The sequence below is a fragment of the Strigops habroptila genome, chromosome 14 (assembly GCF_004027225.2).
Source record: "Strigops habroptila isolate Jane chromosome 14, bStrHab1.2.pri, whole genome shotgun sequence".
Classification (NCBI taxonomy): Eukaryota; Metazoa; Chordata; class Aves; order Psittaciformes; family Psittacidae; genus Strigops; species Strigops habroptila.
In genome coordinates, this window is record NC_044290.2 from 3062069 (window position 1) to 3081802 (window position 19734).

General features: G+C 59.0%; 1 protein-coding gene across 1 annotated transcript; it reads right to left on the reverse strand.

Moving 5' to 3' along the window:
- Positions 1-343: 343 nt before the first annotated feature.
- On the reverse strand, positions 344-13497 carry ST6GALNAC2 (ST6 N-acetylgalactosaminide alpha-2,6-sialyltransferase 2). Its single transcript, XM_030506480.1, has 10 exons — positions 13273-13497; positions 12902-13142; positions 7280-7424; positions 6410-6584; positions 5486-5651; positions 5265-5403; positions 5006-5109; positions 4763-4846; positions 3672-3771; positions 344-3474 (listed from the first exon to the last, which is right to left on the reverse strand). Exons 1-10 carry the CDS (start codon positions 13355-13357, stop codon positions 3307-3309), a joined length of 1407 nt encoding a protein of 468 aa, XP_030362340.1. The 5' UTR covers positions 13358-13497; the 3' UTR covers positions 344-3306.
- Between the last annotated feature and the right edge of the window lie 6237 nt (positions 13498-19734).

Genomic DNA, 19734 nt, shown 5'->3' on the forward strand with positions numbered 1-19734 from the left:
GTCTTGCAAAGACTCCCAGGGGCAGGAGTGGCAAGAGCAGGGCAAAAGCAGCATCTCTGCCCTCTCCTCCTGCCCTGGTGATGCACAAGCACTGCCCCAGGCACGGAGGCTGCTCAGCAGCCAGCTCTCTGGTACAGCAAGGCTCGGGACAGGGAGTAACTGGCTGCTGTTGCTACAGCACAGGTTAGATCTACAAAGAGCTTTTAAGCTGCTTCTCCAAACAGGGAGGCACAGCAGCAGGTTGAAGGGCAGGTAAGAAGTGTGGTTTTCTCTCACCTGATATACAGTCATGGAACACCCAGGCTGTAAACAGCACTTTGTCTCCAGGTAGCTGACAGCTCCATTCTGCTAAATAATTTCATGCTTTATTTAACAAGAGTTTATATTTGTTTGCAGATCAGTAACATTTCCTGATAGGCTGAACCAACAAAGGTGACAGTGGACTTCCCTAACAAGCCAAGGTTGGTGTGCAGGACGTGAGGGAATGGTGCTCCAAACCAGCAGTCACAGTGATTGCTCTGTCAATACCGCTGTGTGTGAGTGGGACCAGTCACTGGGAAGAGCATGTGGGGCTTTTGGCTTCCAAGGAGGAAGGGGGGAAAAGTGCTTTAAGAACAAGGATGGTTTCAGAACAAAGTATTTCTAGGAAAGCAGTTACAGCGTTGCTTTGTGGTGTCTCCCAACTCTAGAAGCAGCAGAAGGAAGATGGTTCTGGAGCAGGTCTCACAAATGGCCACTGATACATCATTGGAAATGGTGTGAAATGGCCACCAGTGTGTAACTGCAGGCTCCTTCTCACTGCAGCCCCATCGTGGGTAAGTTCTCAGTAAAGCCAAAGAGGATTTGGGTGCTGTGGGGGAGCAATTTTTGTCTCCTGAGCCCTGAACTCTTGATTAAATAGTGCAGATCAGGAGCTCTTCAGCTGACAGTTGCTTTGCTCTGACACACTCTTTTTTCGCTAGGACCCCATCTGCACCTGGCAGGAGGAGAAAGTGGTTCCCTGCTGTCTGCTGTTCCAGAATAAAACAAGTTATGGAAAATCTTGAGAGTTGCACTTGGTTTGGTTATTTTTGTCAAGGTTATCTACTTAAACAGGGGTTTGAGCAGGGAGAAAGGATTTGGGGTTAAAGCCCTTTCAGAAATGCAAGCAGTTGTGAGCTTACCCTTACAGCAAAACCTGCTCCTCCCCAATACCTCAAGACCTCAGTGTCTGCAGACACTGGAAAAGCAGTTCATGGTAGCAGAAACTGCTAGGAAACAGGAAAAGCAGTGTGACAAAATGACTTGCAGCTAAGCCAGGACTGGTGACAGAAACGGCTCTTGTGTTCTGCTTGAAGATAAGGGAGAAGAGGGGAGAGGCAGTTGTAGAGCCATTGGGTTCCTTGTCTGGTCAAATGGAGCGTGTTTAACTCTGGGGCAGGGTACACACTCAGCTCGGAAACCCCTTTGGGAAAGGAGAAAGGAGGTGTAGTTCCTGATGTGCACAAATGGCTCTGCCCATGAGCTGGATGGGATTCCTGGCAGGAATCTGCACCAGGACAGTGCTCATTTGTGAAACGGGTTCTTTTTCCCCTGTGCATCAAGGTGCTGCCATGGTCTGAGTCCCCTGCCTGAGCTGGGCTGAGGCTTGGCCACAGCTTGTTTGGGGAGGTTTTGGTGCTGTCCTGGTCAGGTGATGTGAGGATCAGGCTTGTTCTTGTCATGCAAGAGGTTTTGCTGAGTGCTTGTGGATAAAAAACAGGCCTGACAGGCTGCCTTGGTACCATTGTGAGGTGGCTCTGATGCAAACAAAGGTTAATTTGAGATCTGGGAACACAAGATGGGTTCCAAGCTCGAGATTACATCTGAATCAGAGACCAACCTCCCGTACTGCTCCTTTGAACTGGCTGAAAGCAGCCTGCTGTGAGCACGAGCGGGTTTTGAGGTTCCCTGGCGCTCAGCCTGCGTATCTCTTGCCATCTCTGCAGTGAATTGTTCCCTTCAGCTGACGCACAGCACAGAGCATCCCAAGTGGAAAAGGCTGTGATCGGAGCTGCTCCCATAGATCCAACACAGCCATCCACACAGGGCTCCAGGGATTAACCCTGGATGGGGAATGGCCCCATCGCTTTGGATGTTCCCCAGCCAAAGGCTCATTCTACTACATGCTACAGCCCCTCTGCTGCGGGAGGTAGAGGCCTCACCCCCTCATGGAAACAACAGAAACAGGCATAAAAGAGAACAATCCTTCAGCATTGATGTAATTACAGAGTGGGAAAGTCTCTGGTCACACCCCTCCCTCTGCACTGCCCCAGCACCACTGGCTGGAGCAGCCTCCCCAGAGGCTCTTGCTTAGTGCTGGCTTACATGGGGTGGCTGATGGGTTCAAAACCATCATCTCCTCGGGCTTTTGGGCAGGAGTAACCATCACTCAGGGTCCATCACCCTCCTGGCATGGGGCTGCCCCCTCACTTGGAGGGCACCACATAGTCCTCATGGAAGGAAACCCCACCAAACCCACTCCCCTGCACACGTGGGCTGCAGGCCTGCTCTCAGCTCCAGGATGCTCAAGGTCCAGCCGCAGTGGTGATGTCCCAGCTGAGTAACCCTACTCATAGCTGATGGCTTTTAAGCCTTGCTTGAAAACACCATGACCTGGAGAAGAGGAAAGTGACAGCGCACACTGTGTGTCTGTCACAGGAGAGGGCAGCCAAGCCATTGTCTTTCCCGCTGATCATGGAGGCAAACAGATCCTTGTGGACAGCAGCACACCTCAACCCAGAGCTGGCTGGAGATGGGGTTTTCTGCAGTCTGGAGGGAGGTGTTCTCCAAACACACCACCTTTGGGTTGCTGCAGTGATGCAGTCACCACTCCAAGGATCCATCACGCCTGTTGTGGTCCCACCACGGTGGTGAGCATTTGAGCTGGAGCATGATGGTGAAGGGTGTTTTCCAGCCACAGGTACACATCTCCAGCATCTTCTTCCAGCATCATCTTGTACCTCACAGGGGCCAGTGCTGCCCCACAGCCACGTTCATGGGGCTGGAAGGTCACAATTATGTGCCCTGGTGTTTCTTGGTGCCCCAAAGGCCATATTCAATCACACTGAGCCATGAAACATTGTTAGAGATCGCTGAAGAAACGCAACGTTTCTCTACCAGCTTCAGCTTGCTGCTTGCCATGCTACCACTGCTGGCTGCAGTGTGGCGGGTCTGCTCCTTGGGCTGGCTCGGCAGAGCCCTCCGGAGGGAGAAGGTGGCCCTTCAGGGAAGAGGAGAAAAGCCACAGGAGTCCTTGAACTTGCCCCCGTGGGCAGCCGCCCAGCCTCACCGCTGGTACAGGGTTATGATCCCTGCTCGGTGCAGGCTCCTCCACAGCGCTGCCTCCAGCATCATGTCATGGTTGGCATAAAACACCAGCGGTTTCTTCTCCACCTCGTAGTAGTGGTCTGAGAACTGCTCGTAGTTGGTGGTGATGAACCCATAGGCACTGACCTGTGGGGAGGGAGGTGGGACAGAAAGAGCAGGGTCAGGGCTCCACTTTGGGTGGTCCATAAGCCACCACCCTCTCCAGGGACATGGGGTGGACATGCTGATCCCCACCATGAGCTTACAGCAGCTCCTCAAAGCCCCCCACAGCCACAGGGGGGATCCCTGTGTCCCCAGGGGAAGGTGTCCCCGTGCCCCCATACCTGGTCGCAGGTGTGGAGTGCAGTGAGGAGCATGAGGGCACCAGTGCTGGGCATATAGAGCGATCCATACCGCGTGTCCAGCAGCTCCGACCGCAGGAACCTGCCGGAGCACACGGCATGTCAGGGTGGCTGCTGAGGCCACCAGAGCCAGCAGCCCCCAGCCAGCCCCCACCACGTGCCCGGTAAGGCAGGAGCACTGACTGAAATGCAAGGGCTTGTGTGGATTCACTGATGACTGCTACTAAGGCTCAGCTCATCTGCTGCAGGCACCTCTCTGCTGTTTGACAACCGCCTCAACCCAGGTGCCTGCTTTCACCAAAGGTAGGAAAGGACAATCCCTGTGGGCCCCACCTCCGCTCTTGTTAGAGAAAGTCAAAATTTAATTCATTCTGGGAGCTGCTGCGAGGGCTGGAGCAGCTCTGCTCTGGAGCCAGGCTGAGAGAGCTGGGCTGGGGCAGCCTGGAGAAGAGAAGGCTCCTGAAGGGGAGACCTTAGAGCAGCTCCAGTGCCTAAAGGGGCTCCAGGAAACCTGGAGAGGGGCTTTGGACGAGGGCCTGGAGGGACAGGACAAGGGGAATGGCTTTAACCTGCCCGAGGGGAGATTGAGATGAGCTCTGAGGCAGAAGCTCTTCCCTGTGAGGGTGCTGAGGCGCTGGCACAGGGTGCCCAGAGAAGCTGTGGCTGCCCCATCCCTGGCAGTGTTAAAGGCCAGGTTGGACACAGGGGCTTGGAGCAACCTGCTCTAGCGGAAGGTGTCCCTGCCCATGGCAGGGGTTGGTGCTGGATGAGCTTTAAGGTCCCTTCCAACCCACACCAGGCTGGGATTGTATGAAATGGGAGGCAAGGCACAGCGAGGTGTAGGAGGGGATGTGAGCTGTGCTGCAGTGGATTGGAATGGCAGGGGAGAGATGCCTCTGCCTTGTTTGCAGAGCACAGGGCAGAGGTGGTCCCAGTGCCTGGGGGGGGCTGGGATTGTGCTTTGATGCTGGGGACCACTGGTCTGCACTGGGGAGAGCAGTGGCAGGACACAGCCAGTCTGAGCCCAGCCCTGAGCAGAGCTGGGCAGCACCCACGGGCCCCATCACCCTCACCTGGTTGTCAGGTACTGCAAGAAATCTGGATGCAGCAGCTTGAACTTCTCAGCAGATGCCTCCGGTCCAAAATACTTGTGTGGCCTGCAGCAGGGCAAGGAGAAGGGCAGAACTCGTGTCAGGGGAGCCCTGGGATTACTTGGGGTTTATCCCACCAGGGACAGATGTGCGGTAAGGACAGGCAAATCCTGCCCCCTCCAGTGCATCACTAAAGGTGCTGGGGGGAACTTGGGGGCTACTCACTCATCCCCTTTGTCCGAGCCCTCGGGGACTGGGCTGTCCTGGATGGCTGACTTCAGCATGATGTAGTCACGGGCATCCGAGGGGATGAAGATGTACCTCAGGTCCTGCGGCAGAGACACAGTCGTGGCACTTGGGGGGCCTTTGGGGCACTGCCCACACCAGCGGGACAAGGACTGAGAGCTCCAGAGATGGGACACAAGCGCAGCCCTAAGGGACAATTAGGGGTCACCTCCTCCCCAACAAGCCCTTGAGGTCTCACCTTGCCCTGGGGTATCTGGGTGAAGCCATACTCCTCATAGGCGATGAGGGAGTTCTTCATGGTGTTCACCGTGAAGCCGTAGAAGGAGATCTTGGTGCCAACATCCTCCTCGAAGCCTTTGATGATGGCACCGTTGAGCCTGTGGGAAGAGCACGGGATGCATGCCAAGGGCTGGCCCCTCCCCAGCACTACGGCCCCATCCTGCCCGGCCCCATCCTCACCTGAAGACCAGGTCGTGTGCGTCGATGGCCGTGCCCTGCCGTGAGCCATTGAGGATGCCGCCGTTGCCCACCACAGCACAGCGCACGCAGCCCCCGGGCACCCCGTCCCTGTCGAAGAGGCGCCTGTTGGCCGAGGTATTGAGGAGCTGGAGGGTGCTGCCCACCACTGGAACAGAGCAGGATGGGGCCCGTCAGTGGGAAAAGGTGTGGATCAGCCCCCATGAGCACCCGCGCGCTTCAGTGTGAGACACATGCACAGATGAGCTGGTGCAAGGGCACATCCAGGGGCAGCACACAAGAAACCTCACGCTGTGGGTGAGGAGAGTGGTGTTTAGGTGGGATGGGGGGACACCAGCCAGTCCCTCCTCTCCTAGGCTTTGTGCCACCTCCCCACAGCCCCACACTCAAAGGCTGCTCCAAACAGCGGCCATGCAAGGCACAGGGATGCATCCGGACATCTCCAGCCCCGCAGATGCTGCTGCCTCCACTGGCCACGTCCCTTCCTGACAATGTCTCCTTGCAACTGCCCCCGGTTCACTCCCCCCCATTGTCCCCAGCACTTCCCAGTGCAGGGATTGAAGCCAGCAGCTGCCGGGGAGAGCAGGGAGTGGGTTTGGGGTAGGAAGGGAAACAATCTCCCTCCACTACAATGGGGCGGGTTGTCCGAGCTCCTCCGGCCCCAGTTAATAATCGTGCACACACTGGAGCTTTTATTCAGGGAAATGTCACAAGATGCAGGCAGTGGCATTTGCAAAGCCATGTCCTGCGCCCCGGGAGGAGGAGTGGGAACAGATCAAGGCCCCTGGCTCCTCTGCAGGGCTCCTCTCCCTTCTGCTGGGCTCCCTGTGCCCCTTTAACCACCCTACAGCCTCCCATCACCCCCTAACCCCATCTGCTGCCACCCCATCCCAGCTGGGTCCGTACCTGTGTGGGACAAGCCCTGCCAGCCATAGGGGACGTGCCGTGTCTTCAGCCTGTCCCAGGTCTCCGGTGTGAAGTGCTGGTCCCACATCAGCACCGGGGTGTCGAAGCGGAAGATCTCCCCAAACTTGGGGTCTGCCTTTGCTCTGCTCATCACCGAGTGGAGGCACGTGCTCGGCTGGGAGGGAGCAGGACCCTGGGTCAGTCTCCAGCCTGGGTCTACCTTCCCTCGGACATCTCTGCCCCTCAGCAGACACAGAGGGGAGGACAAACCCAGGGGCAGAAATGATCCTTGTCCATCAGATGTTCTGGCTCACCCAGGCAGGGCACTGCCTCGTGCCTTGGTTTCCTGCTGCAAAACACCGCTTGGTACCCAGCTCACTGGGGCTGGGAGGACCAGGGCTTGCAGAGCCACCCAAAAGCAGGAGCCTCATGACAGACTAGCGTGGACACCCTGCTAAAGGCCTTTGCTGTGTAAGAACAGCCCCCGAGCCCAGGACCAGTCTCTCCCAGAGCCTAGGTCCATTCTCATGACTGTCCAGCCCGGGTTGGTGGCCCAGGTTGACAGGGTTGGAGGCAGCGGGTGCTGCTGGCTCCAACCTCCACCCTGGGGAATTGCTCAGGGAAATGCTGCAACTGCGGCAGGGAAGCCTGGGGAGACCCATGTGCATGGATGGAGGACACCACTTCCCTGCACACACACACAAAACCCCTTCCGGACAACACTGCTCATCCTCTGCTTCCCCACATGGACCTTCAACCCATAGAATCCCGCAAGGAGGGGCACTGGGGACACTGTACCCATGGCAGGGGGTTGGAACTGGATGATCTTATGGTCCTTTCCAACCCGAATCATTCTGACTCCATGGTTACCTGCTTCCTGCTGGGCTTGGGCTCCTTCAGCTCGGCAGTGGAAAGCTTGAAGGGCTTCGAGCTGCCTCCAAGGGCCCATCTGCGGCTGCTGGCCTGGTGTGACGGCTCCGGTGGAGCCAGGACCAGCGGCTCCGGCTGCAGCAGGCTGCGGGAAGGAGCCGGGGGGGGATCAGCCGGGAACACCCCGAGACCCCCCCAAGTGTGAGAGCCATGGGGCAGGACATCACCTCCCTCCACCCCAACCCGTCTGCGTGTCCTTCTGCAGAGGACTGGCAAAGCACAGGCTCTGTGCAGGCAGCAGCTGCCTTCTCCTGGTGGGTCCCACCGCCAGGACCCCCATGTACCAAAACCTGCAGCCTTGGGGGGACCCTGCTGAGACCACCACAGCTCTTCCCACGCCCAAAGGCAATAGGGCTGGGACAAGCTGGGCAGGCCAGTGGGACTGGAGAAGTAATGGATAACTGGAATCTGGAGGCGCTTGGGGTGTATGGGACCCTCTCTGCCATGGGGCCAGCTGAGGAATGCTGAGAGACAGAGGCAGAGGGTTCCCTCCCGAGAATTTGGGGCGCCCTGAGCCCCGGGGGGCCAGGCAGAGCAGACCCAGCCCCGGGGGGGTTGTGGGGCTGGGGCCAGGCAGGGTCAGAGCCTGGCGGGCAGGAGGTGGGAGCGCACTGGAGGGGAACAGGCTCCCATTCATCCTGGCACGCAAGAGCCCTTCAGAGCCCCCCGGCGCGGCCGCCAGCCCGGCCGGCAGGTGCCCAGGCTAGAACAGGGGCATTGTGGTGGAGACAAGGGCCCCTTGTTCTGGGAGCTCTGCCTGGAGCACAGGGAACAGGTAGAGGCAGGTGGGGAGCGGAGCTCGGCCCCCCCGGCATGGCAGTGTTGGGTTTCCATCCCCAGCACAGCCCCTGTCAGCACCAGCGGCACCCACAGCCCTGCCTGGGAGCGGATCCAGGCTCATTTGCCACCCAAACCCTGCTCCGTGCCACCGGCAGTGTGGCAGGACGCAGGGGACAGCCCAGAACCTCGCCTGGGGCTGGAGCATCTCCCCAGGCGTGGACCGGGTGAACCCCCCTGCGGTCCTGATCCAGCTCTGGGGAACGACACAAGAGGGACGTGGAGCGCTGGGGTGAGGCCAGAGGACGCCCTGGAGCTGCTGCGAGGGCTGGAGCAGCTCTGCTCTGGAGCCAGGCTGAGAGAGCTGGGCTGGGGCAGCCTGGAGAAGAGAAGGCTCCTGAAGGGGAGACCTTAGAGCAGCTCCAGTGCCTAAAGGGGCTCCAGGAAACCTGGAGAGGGGCTTTGGGCAAGGGCCTGTAGGGACAGGCCAAGGGGGAATGGCTTTAACCTGCCAGAGGGGAGACTGAGATGAGCTCTTAGGCAGAAGCTCTTCCCTGTGAGGGTGCTGAGGCGCTGGCACAGGGTGCCCAGAGAAGCTGTGGCTGCCCCATCCCTGGCAGTGTTCAAGGCCAGGTTGGACACAGGGGCTTGGAACAACCTGCTCTAGTGGAAGGTGTCCCTGCCCGTGGCAGGGGGTTGGAGCTGGATGAGCTTTAAGGTCCCTTCCCACCCAAACCAGCCTGGGATTGACTCTATGATTTAGTCCCAGCACCCTCTTTGCACCATCCCAGAACGTCCAGCTCTGGACAGGGGATGCAGAGGGTGAAGGTGTCGTTGCACAGACGCTGAGCACGGCCAGCGCAGCTCTTTCAATCAAACCATCTTGCCATGAAAAGGCATCTCCCCAGCAGGAACCGCTGCCCTGCAGAGCCCCCACTATCCAACACACACACACACCAGCCCAGGGGCAAGGTCCCCAGCTTAGCCCTGCCCCATGGCCACATCCTGCCCTCCAAGCACATGCAAAGAGCCATCCTGCTGTGCACAGTATAGAGGTGCTGACACCGGGGCTGGCCCCAGCACAGGGAGAGCCCCCAGTTCATCCCTGAGGCTCATCCCAGGAGCACTGGAGCTGGCGCAGAGGAGGGAGGACAAATCCCTGGGGAGGATCCACCAAGGTGGGGCTGAACCATCCAGGTTCATGCTGGAACCGCTGCTTTCTGGTGTTATCACTGCGAGCATCTCAAGCTCAGCCTGAGCAAACCTGCCCGTTCCTGGCTGCGGATGGGAGCGGAGCTGCCCTGGCAGGATGGTGCTCAGCAAGGCTGGGCAAGGCCATCCAAAGGCTGCAGAAGCCCTCGTGGTAACACTGGAGGCTGCTCCTTCAGCCCGTGTCTGCCAGCTACAGCAGCACAGCCCAGTCAAGCAAAGCTCCCCCATGCACGTGTCCTGCAGCAGCTACGGGGACATGGAGCTGCATCTCTCCACATGCTGAGTCAGCTCTGCTGCAGCTTGGTGCCACGGGGCCCAGCCCTGCTGCCCTCCTCCACCACACACAGTCGGGATCATTAGGGGTTGGAAGGGAGCTCTGGAGATCCCAATGACACAGGAGCTCCCCAGCTCATGTGCCTCACCAGCAGGAACCTGTTGATGTACCAGCACCTAAAAAACAGGCCAGGGACCGAAGAAACCTCCTTGCTCCAAACCCAGCCAGCGCCTGCACAGCACCAAACCCTGCAGCACCAAACCCTGCTTTGCCCACTCACCTTTTGTCTGGCCATGAAGACACAACCCACACAAGCTGCTCCTCTCACACACCATGCCCAGGAGCTGCCACAAACAGCCTCTCCCACCCCATCACCTCCCCAGCCCGTCCCCATCAGGCTCATGAGCCCCAGCTGCGCATCTCTGCCCATCCCTGTTTCTTGGCACATACCATTCCCTTCTCCTTCCCGGGCTCATCCCAGCACCTACAGGATAATGCAAGACCCTGGCACTGCCAGTGGAGGGTCCTGTGCTGCTGCCTGGGATGCTGGGGGCTCCAATCCACTGGGATCGGGCAGGCTGGAGGGAGGTGTCAGCCTGGCAGGTTGGCTCCTGCTGATGTTTGATGGGAGCTGGGAGCCACATCCACCCATGCCAGACACCGCATGGCTCTGCCTCATTGCTCCTTCAGGACTTGTGTTGACCTGCGAAACCCAACCCTGAGTCAGCACCTCCCTGCGCCCGCATCCCAGCTGTGGATGCTGGAGCCAGCTCCCATCCTGGCTGTGCCCAAGCCCTGCCAGGGCCCCCCTGGGCAGACACAGCAGGTCAGCGGCTGCGGGCAGCCAAAGGCTTTGACGTCACCCGCCAGGATGTGGCGGAGCACCTCGTGATGCTGGGTTGACTCAGAAAATGACAACGCTCCTGATGTGCCGATGCACAATGGGGCTCCAGGGCAGGAGTGGCTGCGGCTGCCCGGGCACCGGGGCCAGCCAAGCCTGGGTGTGCTCTCACCACTGTGGCTTTCACAAATATGACGTTTCTGGTCCTTGGCCACCCCGCAGCTCTGGGAGATAACACCGTGTGTGAGCACACACTCCGGCCTTATCTTCGGCAAAGAGGCCCAGGACCGCACAGAGCCGTTTGAAGGTGCAGAAGCAGCAACATTGAACTGGCTCTCAGAAGGTGTTTGCTCCATCCCACCACAAAGGGCTGAGCTCCAGAAAGCGTCTTTCAGCAGCACAGAGCCAGAGCGGCACAGGAGGCTGGGCAGAGCCTCACAATCATCATGGCTGTCCTGATAACAAAGCCACAAGCGATGCCAGCAGCTCGCTGGTGGTGTTTCAGAGATGGTTGGGGATGGAGGGGACAGGGCTGCACCCAGCCGCAACCTGGAGCTCCAGGGATTTGGCTCTGCAGGGACAGGGGCACTTCACCCATCTCCATAGGGCGTCTCCGCTGCCACCAGCTTTGTGCTGAACCAGAGCTGGACTCAGCGCTGCCGTGGGTGTCTGGCCAATGAGTGATTTGGTGCTGCAGCACCCAGCATCAATGAGGGGTTCACTTCCTCCTGACCCCCTTCATCTCTCTGTAAGCCTGCATGGAGACATGGCTCACAAACCTCCTGGCCAAAACCTGACCACCCCTGATGGTGTGAGAGTGGGAAGCATGTGCTCCGTGATGGCACATCAGTGTGTGATACGGCGGCTGTCCCAGTGCCACCTCCGGGTTCAGCCCCACATCCCTCGGCCGGGCAGCGCTGAGTCCTCTGGTGCATGGTCCAGGCTGGACAAGCAGTGATCACTGGCAGCATGTTTGTAACCACGAACAGGATTCGCTCGGGTTTGGGTCTTGCTTTAGCAGCTGAATTAAAGCCAAGAGGGAAAGACCAGGAGAGCTTTGGAGCACAGGTCAGCTCCCCGTTACCTCACCCTGGCTCCTCTCCAGGGCTGGAGGAGCTGACCCCCAAATCCCATCAGCTATGGGGCAGGAGCTGGGCTGGCTCTGCAGTGGGGGGCCCAGGGCTGGGGCAGGATCAGGCAGTGATGAGAACCTGCTCCCAGCACCCACCCCATGGGTCTCCTCCACACCCTGCTCCTGGGATGGGCCACAGACCCTATGCCAGGGCATGGCTGGTTCCCATTCCCAGCTCCAGCATGGTCCTTGTGCACATCCTGCTGCCCTCATGGGCCTCAGTTTCCCCTCTCATGGACATCAAGCTCTGCAGGGAGCTGCTCACACCCCAGCCCCAAGCACTGTACAATGCTGCTGCCACTGGCACCGCTGCTCACCCAGCACAGCAAGAGAGGAAACACCAGCCTCTGCCAGGGCTGCTGCGGTCCTGCTGCTGTGCAAGCCTGGTGGAGAGGGAATCTCTGCCCTGGGATGAGAGGAGGGGGCAAGGAGAGCCCCCAGCTCCCAGATAGAGAAAAGAGAGCCTCTGGACCCTGCACAGGGCTGGCTCCGGTCCCCACAGCATCCTCAGTTCCCGGGGAACACCCAGGCAGCTGCACTCTGTTGCACCCACAGCACGCAGTGTGGAGGCAAGGGACACCCATAGCACTCTCCTGGCACATCACCTGATGCTCACAGGAGAGGAGGGCGGCCAGTGCTGCAGGGCAAGCGCTGTGCATGCTCCTCACCCCTGCTCAGCCATGCTCCCCAGGGCTCCCTGTGGGACCCTGGCACCGGGGAGACCCAAAAGGGCTTGGGGGAAGCGGGGGGATGCAGGGGAGGCAGACAGAGCACAAAGGGGAGGACGCACATCGCTGGAGTCTGGGACATGCTGCAGCCCCTGGGAGTTTGCAAGAGGTTGGGGACAGCCCCGGGGACCCGGGCGGGCTGCGGGGTTTGGTGCAGCTCCATGGGGACCAGACCTGCCCCCGGACAACTGGCTCCGATCCTCATTCAGCCCAGCGGGGGTGCAAAGGGTCTGGCCGGCTGCTGAAGGGGGTTCGATCCTGCTGCGGACTGAGCACCCGCAGCCACCCCTGGACCCAGCAGCGGTTCCTTTGCACTGCGATGGGCTGAGCCCACACGGGGACCCCTGCAGCCCCCCACGGCCCCGGAGTCCCGCTCTGCACACCCCTGGGCTCGGAGATGCCCAGGACACCTCGGGGGGAGCAGAACCTGCTGCGAGCGCATTTCCCAAAGCAGCCAACAACAAGGAGCACAGCGGGATAACCTGCACTAAAGGACCCACACCAGCACCCCAACAGCACCCCAATTCCCCCTCGCCATCCCAGTGCACGACTCCTCATGCTGGATTTACACATCCCGCCTCCCCGTCCCCCCCCTTACCTGGCCAGGATCTTCTGGCTGGTGGGTGACTCCACCGTAGCGTAGTAGTGACCGTAGAGGAGCAGGGAGGATGTTAAACCCGCCAGGAGCAAGAGGCAGAGCCGCTTCCAGTGCGGAGACCCCATCCCAGGCACCTCAACCGCGGGAGCAGCGCAGGAGCTCAGGATCCCTGCAAACTTCCCGACCCTCCTCCTCTCCCAGCCCGGCTCCGTCCCGCACCTTGGAGCAGGCTGGGATACTCCTGCGGAGCGGCGGGAGGGAGGGTGTGAGCCGGAGGGAGGAGGCACTGGGCTGACTGGTTCAGACTTGCTGAGAGAAAAAGCACTTTTTGAGACGCTTTTTCTCCGAGCTGGGATTGAACATTTACTCACCCGGCAGGGAAAGGGGCCGCTTTGTTTGCACCTCCTCACGCCACCCACCTCCCGCTCCCCCAGCGCACAGGGTTCCCCTCTCCATAACTTATTGTTGGGCTCCAACGTGGGCTTTCACCATGTGCAGCCCACGGGCACCCCCCGGCGCAGCCACCGCCGGCTCCGGCTGGAGGCATCTGCTGGGGGTTAGACCTTGGTGGAGAAACCCCCAAGTGAAGCCGGGCTCCGGGGTGCAGGCGAAGGGGAGGAAAGAGGCGGGGGGGAACTGTTGTGGTGCTGCCAGATTGTTCCCTCCCAACGCGGTTTTGCAGCAAACAAAACAGTGCGGGGCTTTTAGTTCGGGCTGGGGAATGGGAAAACGGGTTTGGGGTATTTGGGGGAAATCCAAATGAAGCATTTTGGTGTTTTGGGGAAGGAAATGCTTCAGTTCCCTTTTGTTGAAAGAGTATTTCGACATGACTTTACTTCAACTCATCTAAACAAAGAGAACAGCGCCGGGAACTAAAGGAGATGCATACCAGAACGCTGTTCCAGCGGGGGAAGGGGCTCAGCAAGGAAAACAGGCGTTTGCACAGGATCTGCAGCGATTTCAGGGGAATGTTGGCTGTTCAGGAAGGCACCAGCCTGGGGGAGCAGCAGTATGGTGAGCCCTGCTCCATCCAAACCCTCTGACCTGCACCCGCGGCTCCCTGAGCACCCACAGCACATCACCCCGGGGTGTCCCCCACCTCCAGCCCCATCCCACATACCCACTGTTGTTATCCGGACGCAGGAACCCTTGGCCAGATCCCATTCCTGCTCCCCCTGTGCACCCCCAGGCCAGCAGCATTTTCCCAGCCCTTATCCCCCTGGATCCAGCAACCCCCTGCTCCCATTCCTGCCTGCCCAGGCACATTCCCAATGGTGCTGCTCCTTCAAAGCAAGGTAAAAGCAAACACCATTCCACTCTGTGTGTGTGTGCTACTGCAGCTCCCACAGTTGCCAGCCCTGCTCCTCTAGGAATTTTGACTGTGTGCGGATGGCACCGTGCTGGCACCCACCGAGTGCCCCGGTTCCATTGATGGCCATGCTGTGATGTGACCACAGGGGCAGGTCTGCACCCCAAGGCTGGCAGTGCTGGCCTTGTCCCACCAGGAGAGCAGACATGGGACCCGGGTCACTATGTGGGGATGGTGGCCGGGCTGGTTTTAGAGCGATGAGCAGGGATGAAGCTCTGCTGCTGCACAGGGAGCTGCGGCGAGCGGACTTGGCTGGGGAAGCAGGGAGCAGGCAAGGAGCAGGAGGGACAGGACAGACCATCACCACTTGGACACGCAGGGGTGAAATCAGGTCTAAAGCTCAGCTGGAGCTACAGCTACAGAAGGTCGGGCGGGAGATGGAGTTAATGTGTAACCCAGAAGCAAAGGGCAACTCTGGTGGGAGAGTTGGGTGGGTTTTGCCTCCACCAGTCAAGCCTGATCCCGGGCCATGGGGGCACCACAAGGCTCAGGGCCAGCAGAGCAGGGACAAGAGCCTGGCGTTGGGCTCAAAGGTCCCCCAGCCTGGAGCCTGTCCCCACCAGTGTGACTTGGGGGTTGCCCTTGTTTGCTCTGAGCTGATGGATTCGCTCCTCATGTGCAATTGATTCTGGCCCTTTGTTAATCACAGCTAATTATTACCAACTGCTCTAGCAAGTCACAGGGGACCCTGCAAGGGTTGGCCCTGGAGGTGGTGGATGGCCAGTGGTCCAGAGCAAGCCGGGGGAAAGTCAGGAATTTGACTTTTGGAGACATATGACAAGGGGAATGGCTTTAACCTGCCAGAGGGGAGATTGAGATGAGCTCTTAGGCAGAAGCTCTTCCCTGTGAGGGTGCTGAGGCGCTGGCACAGGGTGCCCAGAGAAGCTGTGGCTGCCCCATCCCTGGCAGTGTTCAAGGCCAGGTTGGACACAGGGGCTTGGAGCACCCTGCTCTAGTGGAAGGTGTCCCTGCCCGTGGCAGGGGGTTGGGACTGGATGAGCTTTAAGGTCCTTTCCACACAAACTAGGCTGGGATTCTGTGATGATTCTATGATTTATGGTGGGGCAGCAGCTCAGTGCGTTTGCCCAGAGGGCTGGAGGAGCTGGTTTCTTCACATCACTCTCATCTCAGTTTCCATGAAAGATGATTTTCTATTGTTGAGGCTTTTTTTCAAAGAGGTGAAAATGAGATGCACAGTTCCTCATCTGCTCTGCTTGTTCTGTGCTACACAGAGCACAAATGCACACAATGCAGCTTGGTCCATGCCCCAAAATTAAGTGGTGCTTAATTTAGAAGTTAAGTGTGAAAACCCCTTTAGGATGAGAGTTGCCAAATAAAGATGAGGAAAAGAACACAAAAGAAATTACAATGAAAACCAGCAAGTATCATTTTTAGCCTGGGCTTTGTGTTCCAGTGATTACTTCTTGGAAACAAACCCCAAGCCCTCCACATGGCTAGCGAGAGCGAGAGGAAAATAAGCACATTTCACACCAGCTGGTGGTGGAGGGAACTCGTGTGGTCTTTGCCATATGAACCGTCCAGCTGGGAGAAAGAGATCTCCCCGAGGATTTATATATCCCAGTTTGCTCAGCACAGGGCAGAGGGGCATTAAGAATGTGCCGGAACGTGCTGCTTGTAGAGAATAGCCCTGAAATTCCAAGTCTGGACGTAGGAACGTGTTGCTGCGTCAGCCCCTCTGGAGAACACAGGGCCATATGGCTGCCTTAAGGAAATCACTTAAGGAGAAACTGGGCAGCAGATGCCTCGGGAGGGTGATGCACAGCCCCTTCCTGATGGAGCACATAGAGCAGAGGCCAAACCTCATCTCACCAGGTTACACGCAGAGTAAAGCGACAGGTAAAGCGCCTGCAGCACCGATGCTGTCTGTGGATGCACCCCAATGGTCGATGCTTGGAGTTTTAGGTGTTACTGCAGCCAGAGGCAGGAGGTGAAGTGGGGAAGTGACCATATGGAGGATTGGGGACCCCAGTGTGATGGCAGCACCCAGCTGCAGGACCAGAGATACCCAGGGCTGTGCTCAGCATCACCCCACAGCAACGGCAGCACTGAGCACCGGGCTCTGCCTTTGCACCCCACACTTTGGGCAGGGAAAGGGGCTCAGGGATGCAGCTGTGCAGGGAAATGGAGCTGATGTGCCCCAACTTCTTCCCTGTGAGGGTGCTGAGGCGCTGGCACAGGGTGCCCAGAGAAGCTGTGGCTGCCCCATCCCTGGCAGTGTCCAAGGCCAGGTTGGACACAGGGGCTTGGAGCAACCTGCTCTAGTGGAAGGTGTCCCTGCCCGTGGCAGGGGTTGGAACTGGATGAGCTTTAACGTCCCTTCCAACCTAAACCCCTCCATGATTCTTTATGGCAATCTGGCAGGATGCAGACCATGGAGCAAACTCACCCTTCAGTCCCCTCCTGCTCCCCTCCAAAGTGGGAAGGTTGTGGGGACAAGCCATGGGCTTAGGTGGCCGGTTGGGACCTCATATGTGGTGGCTCCTGTTGGCTCTGCTGGGGCCCAGCCCAGCTCTTACCACAGCGATGAGATGCCTGTGCATGGCAGAGCCACTGGTCAGCCCTGGACCATGGACCAGGGCAAGATGAGCAGCACACACAGCCCGAAGCCACAGCTCCACCAGGCACAGGACAAGTGGGGCTCTGGGTTATGCCCTGGAGGGGTGCAGAGCTGGGAAACACCTTTGAGAAACCAGGGTGCCAATGCAAACCGCTGCCTTCTCCTTTCTTGCTGGCTCAGCAGCCATGAGCTGATCCTGCCCTGCTCTGCGCAGGGTAAACAGTGCCTGAGGTATGTTGAAACACAGGAGCCTCAAAAGCACATGGTCCAGGGGTCAGGCCAGGCTCTGTCCCCAAAGCACACAGCTGGGAGAGGGGACACTGAGTGAGCCCCTTGTCCACCCCTGCTGCTCGGAGGGAGGGATGGAGGGAGCCTTGGGATGCCCTCAGGGCACAGCAAGGTCCTTCTGAGGTTTACCACCCTGAGAGCCAGGTCAGGCCAAGCCCCACAGCACCCAGGGTGCTGCTGCTCAGCCTGGCAGAGGAGCCCCGGTACCACAGCCCCTGGGCAGGGGCATGGGGGCTGCTGCACCCCCTGGGAGCTGTTTGCCTGCAGGGCCCTGGAGCAAGGGGAGGTGCTCTGAGGTCACCTGGGGCTTTTTGCACAACAAAGCCATGGGCTGCTCCTTTATCTTGTTCTCCCTCCCCTATTATCAATTGTTTTTCTGGTCTGACTGGATTTCCCTGCTGCCACAAAGGGGGAAGGTCCACAAGGGGAGTGAGGAGGGTGAATGAACCCCCCACCCTGCCCCAAACAGCTCTGTAACTGGAAAGCATTAATAGCATCTGGGTTGTCTGTGACCTGGAGCAGGCACAGCCCCACAGCACCCAGTCAGCCACGGCTGCTCCAGAGTGATGCACCCGCTCCACGCTGGCGCCCAGCTCTGGCTGCTCTGTCATGGTGTCTTGCCTGGCAAGGAGCAAGGAGTGACAACCTGCATGTGCCACCATGGCACAAGGCTGCCTTGGAGCCGTGGGGCACCAGGTAGGGTTTGGTGGTGGCTGCCAGCATTAGCAGACACCCCAAGCCCTAGGACATGGTGTCTCCACGCCTGGTCAGCTCAACCTTGCTCCCGCATGTCCCCAAGGTGCATCCTGGTCCCCCACAGCCCAGCAAGTCCCCATCTGCTTCCTCCTGCTCCGGCCCCAGCCAAGGAGCTACGTGCGTGTGAACATGCAGCAGGACACGGTCGCTGCATCTGCTAGCAGTGAGCAGTCCCACCACACAAAGGGAAGAGGTGGAACCAAACACAAGATGTAAAGCTCTGCCAGGAAGGTGACACCGTGAGAGCTCCTGGTGACAAGTGGATTTGTTCCCCACGACAGGGAGTATTTAGAGGCTGTTAACTCCTGGGGAGCCCCAGGAGGAGCCGGGCATGGCTGTAACAACACTCATGGTACTCACCAACAGCTTCCCAATAAAGCAGGGCTGATGCAACAGCAGATTCCAGGCACCGGGTATCGTGCCCACACATGAGGAGGAGCTGCTGTGTCCAAGGCACCTCTCAGGATGCCAGATCCCACCGCTGGTCCCTCCACTTGTGCTGCCTTCAGCACCACATCACATTGCACGAGCCAAAGCTGCACCTTTGCAGCTGCAAGAGTGGCATTTGTGGGTACCAAACTCCTCCTGGGCATGTCCCTGCATACCCCAAGGAGCTCCTGGGCCACAATCCTATGGGCAGGCGGGTGTTATAAAGTGAAGGACCCCGGGGGACAGCGGTGTGATGTAGTGTGGGCAGTGCAGGGCTGTGCCAGCGCTGGGACACGGCCTGTGCCAAACCTGGATGTGCCAGATGCAGCAGGATGCTGACGGGTCCCTGAACTGGAGCTGCCACCTGGTGGCACTGGGACAATGCTGCCTGCCAGCCACACGGACCTGCCTGGGGACATTCGGGGTGGCCCCGCACCATGGCACTGCCTCCGTTCAGCTGCCCTGAGGAGGCTGGGGCTGGGCTGGCATTGCTGCTGTCCCCCTGGGACACTCACCCAACCCTGAATCCCGGCACTGACCAAGGCTGCTCCAGCTCTTCCTGCTCTCCAAAGGTTCTGCTGCACTGGTTTGTGCCAGGCCAGAAGCTGGCTGGGAAATGTCACCTCCAAAGTGGCATTTTGACTTCCTGTGGCTGCTTATGACCTGCTGCTGCAAGCGGGGCTGGCTCTGGTGGACTTGTGCTCCATGGGATGTGTATCCATGTGTGCCATGGCAGCCCACAGTGGGACAGGATGCCTCGGTGCAGCGGGGAAGAAGATGACCAAGCCAGAGCTGCTTTTCTGGAGCCACAGAGGATGTGGTTTTGAGCTTGCTGGGCAACTCCAGACCACAGCAAAGGCCCTTCTCCAGCCAAGGTTATCCCTGGTAACATCTACCTATGCCAGCTGCATTGGGAGGAAAGCCTGGAGCAAACAGCCTCCTGGGAAAGTTTCCTTCCCTTGGCTTTGGGAAGCCTCAGAGGAGCTGGGCACTAGGGAAAAGCTCAGGCTGGGGGCTGCCAGCCCATCCCCAGAGCCTCCTTGCCCACCATGATCCCTTTGCTTGGCAGGACTCAGCCCCATCCCGCTTCCCAGAGGAGACAGAAACAAAAGAGAAGGAGGGGGAAGGGCCTAAGAGAAACTTCTTCCAACTTCTGGGGAAGAGAAAAGCCCCATTCAGGCAGGAAGAATAGTGTGGAGCCGGTCACTAAGCAACCCACAGCAATGTGGTACAGCCCAGCCAAGGAGAGCTGGGCAGGGAGAGCCTGCAGGGCCTGGGGACAGGGGACACCAGCCACCACGAGGGGCTGAGACACCCAGAGCTCCTGGGAGCAGGAGGTTGTCCTCAGCGGGCTCTGGAGGCTGCCCAGCCTCCATCAGGCTCCCCCTTCACAGGGAGGCTGTTTGCTCCTCA